At 41.3% G+C, this 3,790-nt stretch overlaps 1 protein-coding gene across 2 annotated transcripts in view; it reads left to right on the top strand.

The window, feature by feature from the left end:
* The window catches only part of GLRX3 (glutaredoxin 3), a 44,284-nt gene extending 43,178 nt beyond the window's left edge, over nt 1-1,106 (top strand). For both annotated transcript variants that reach the window (XM_003904419.2, XM_021943865.1), the window contains one exon: nt 836-1,106. In XM_003904419.2, the coding sequence (XP_003904468.1) occupies nt 836-886 (51 nt within the window). In that variant the 3' untranslated portion in view covers nt 887-1,106. The remainder of the gene's footprint in view (nt 1-835) is intronic.
* Nucleotides 1,107-3,790: the final 2,684 nt, after the last annotated feature.

The following is a 3,790-nucleotide window of genomic DNA, read 5'->3' as shown; positions in this document are numbered from 1 at the left end:
GCTCACTGCAAGCTCCGCCTCCCGGGTTTACGCCATTCTCCTGCCTCAGCCTCCCGAGTAGCTGGGACTACAGGCGCTCACCACCTCGCCCGGCTAGTTTTTTGTACTTTTTAGTAGAGACGGGGTTTCACCGTTGGCAAGGCTGGTCTCGAACTCCTGACCTCAGGTGATCTGTCTGCCTAGGTCTCCTAAAGTGCTGGAATTACAGGCACCAGCCACCCCACCCAGCTGAGTTGATGTTCTTATATTCCTAGTTTGTTGAATGCTTTTATCATGAATACTTTAAATGCATTATTTTCTTAAATTATATAGAAAATGAAGTGTGAAATTGCAAACCAAAGTTACAGTAATACTAGCTTTTGAACTAATAATATTTTTTTCAAAAAAAAATATATATATATATGTATTTTTTTTTTTTTTGAGACGGAGTCTCGCTCTGTCACCCAGGCTGGAGTGCAGTGGCCGGATCTCAGCTCACTGCAAGCTCCGCCTCCCGGGTTTACGCCATTCTCCTGCCTCAGCCTCCCGAGTAGCTGGGACCACAGGCGCCCACCACTTCGCCCGGCTAGTTTTTTGTATTTTTTAGTAGAGACGGGGTTTCACTGTGTTAGCCAGGATGGTCTCGATCTCCTGACCTCGTGATCCACCCGTCTCGGCCTCCCAAAGTGCTGGGATTACAGGCTTGAGCCACCGCGCCCGGCCAAAAGACTGGAGTTTTAATCCAATTAAGTGTTTCTTTTGGTTCTCAGATATACATACAAGCTGTGATTGTTTAGATGTTTCCATCTTTTTATATATGCATATACATATTATTATTGTTGTTTTTCATTTTTAGGAACTGAAAGAAAATGGTGAATTGCTGCCTATACTGAGAGGAGAAAATTAATAAATCTTAAACTTGGTGCCCAACTATTGCAAGAAATATTTAATTACATTGGAAGCAGTTCATGATTTAGTCCTCAGAAATGGACTAGGAATAGAAAATTCCTGCTTACTCAGTTACATGTTTTGTGTATTTCACAATGTCGTGCTAAATAAATGTATGTTACATTTTTTTTCCCACCAAAAATAGAATGCAATAAACATCTTCAAATTATTAACAATAATTGTATGAAAAAAGTATATCTTTACAGCAATATTAAACATACAGCTACTATAATTAACCCACATTAAATCTCTTTTTCTTAGTACATGAGTATCTTCTAGCAGTTAAGAAAGGCAGTCTTCAGAAAATGGAGAACTGTGGCGGAATGCAGTACACAACAGTATTTAGGACAACTCCTTTGCCAACACAATGGCTCCCCTCGCTGGTGAAAGATCTCCTTACAGCTTAGGAAAAACAACGGAAATTAGTTTCTGATGTCATTGCTGAGCTCGGCACTGGTTAAATTGCAGAGGCAGTGTAGGATGTCTGCAGGTTTAGACTCTCATTTCACAAGGTACCAGTAGTAATTATCAAGAAACATTTCAGAGGAAAATGATTTCTCACTGAATATGATACAACAAGCACTTTTTCATAAGGTCTAGAAGAGTGGGTAGTCATGACAAAGAATGGAAAAGTATTGTCATTTGTTGTAAGCATCACTACTTTTTTTTTTTTTTTTTTTTTTTTTAAGACGGAGTCTGGCTCTGTCACCCAGGCTGGAGTGCAGTGGCACGATTATGGCTCACTGCAGCCTTGACTTCTCGGGGCTTAGCGATCCTTCTGCCTCAGCCTCCTGAGTAACTGGGACCACAGGCTGCCACCACCATGCCTACCTAATTTTTTTATTTCTTGTAGAGATGAGGTCTCCTGCTTCAGCCTCCCAAAGTGCTGGAATTTACAGGTAGGACCACCACACTTGGTCCACTTGTTTATAATAAACATTGATTTGATCTTTCAAGGTCCTTTGGTCCTCCTATTGAGAACAGTTTGAAGTCCATGAAAATTTTAACAGTATTTTTGATCCTGAATCTAACATATATGAGAAATAGTTGCTTCACTAGGCTTCCACAAGCAGGCTTCAAATGGGATGGCTAAATTCACCTCATGGGTCTTAGTTTTTTTTGTACTTGTGACACATTCTCTTCATATATTACCCCACCCTGTTTAGGCAGTTAAGATGCTGGCACTGTCTGGTGGTGATGAGGAAAGGGAAGCAGAAGTCAGTGATTCAGACAAGAATAAACAGGATGAAATGCGTCTATTCCTAGGCCTAGGTAAGATTAGCCCACCACCTGCACACTGTTGCTGTCTCTTCAGCTCAGGCTGTTTTTCTCTGTTTTGATTGTGTAAGGAGTAGAGTGCTGTATTTGTGTGTGACAGAGGCTGGTCTGTACAAGTCATAAAGCTCGATGAGGCCTTGCTTCCTGCTAGGTGTTAGGATGCCTTTGGTGGTGGATTTTCTTGGCGTTCTGTGTAATTAAATAAGGCTCTTTAGAGCATTGGTCCATGACAACTTCCTTGTTTCTATTTAAAATGAAAATCATTGTATAAATAAAACTTTTTAAATGCAGATACAAATAGAATTTTAACTGAAAATTTTATGAAGCTATTGGCTGCAGGGATGTGTGTGTCATGGAGGAGGGCTCCGTACTTTTTTTGTATACTTATCTCAAACAAATCATTTGCATACTGCTTTTTCTTTAAGTGCCAACTGTCCTAGTATATTTTCTAAGTCAACTTTTAACTTCACTTTATCCTAAGCAAGAATATCTTTGCCATCACAGATTCAGTAAGCCTGTTTTTTTCTAATGCACATACAAATAAATAAAATGCACAACTTTCAACATAAATGGCTACCTCCAATTTAGGAAGCACTGTTCTGGCCAGAGGCCATTGCTCTGATAAGGTCATGTGGTTAGTGCACTTTAGAAAGACCTCCTTTCCTTTGGTTGACTCCTGTAGGACATAAGATACCAGTGACATTATCCTTTGTTGAGCCATCCTGGTTTGAGTCAGGATGAGTGTTGAGAGTTTTTGGGGAGTTGCCCCTGTGTCCTATATGAATTTATCCTCTTAAATTCTGGTGGTCATTGGCTCCGCTGACTCCAGGTAAGTTGGGGTGACAATGCAGCATATTTCTATTTTCTAGTTGTTTTTGGCCAGACATGGAGAAGGTCAAGAGATCTTGTTCATGCAGGCGGACTGTTGGCCATTCGTAATCTGATTTTATTAGTGTATTTTAGAAAGTAAAGTAAGATTCTTGAGCCCAACTGAACTTCCCCTATTGAATTTTCTAACAAAAAGAGAGTTTGTGTATGGGTTTATAATTGAGCCTGCTCTTGTAGAAATGTTTTATCAGAATTGAAATCCTCTCTGATCCTCAAATTCTAGAGACAAAGTTTTTTTCTGAATTTGAGAAATCTGTTCACAAGGAAAGGTGACAATGTGACATTTGGATGTTGTCCCACACGTGAGGCCTTGTTGGGTGCTTATGGTGGGAGGGACCGTTCAGGCAGGTTTTGTATGGAGAGTTTTCATGTCTGGACACATTTCTGTCCTGAGAAGCACTGCTATGCTTTTGGGAGCATGGACCCAGGCCAGAGCCTGTGGCCAGCTCTGCCTGCCCTCCCTTTCTCGGCCTGCTCTGTTGAGTCTGTAGTGGGGCTTCGTGTGGCATCCTGCCAGGTTAAAGCTGCATGGTGCTTAGGATAGAGCTGGTGCTGTGGGGAGGCTCTCAATGATGAGGGCTGCCATCTGTTTGCCTGTTAACTCTTAGAAACCAAACCTCACATGTCAGAATTTCCTTTCTAGAAGAGGCCGGTTGAATAGGAACCAGAACGGCCCTCATACAGACAGAGCTGTTCA

The sequence above is a fragment of the Papio anubis genome, chromosome 11, assembly GCF_008728515.1.
Source record: "Papio anubis isolate 15944 chromosome 11, Panubis1.0, whole genome shotgun sequence".
NCBI lineage: Eukaryota > Metazoa > Chordata > Mammalia > Primates > Cercopithecidae > Papio > Papio anubis.
This window is presented reverse-complemented; position numbering and strand designations above follow the sequence as displayed.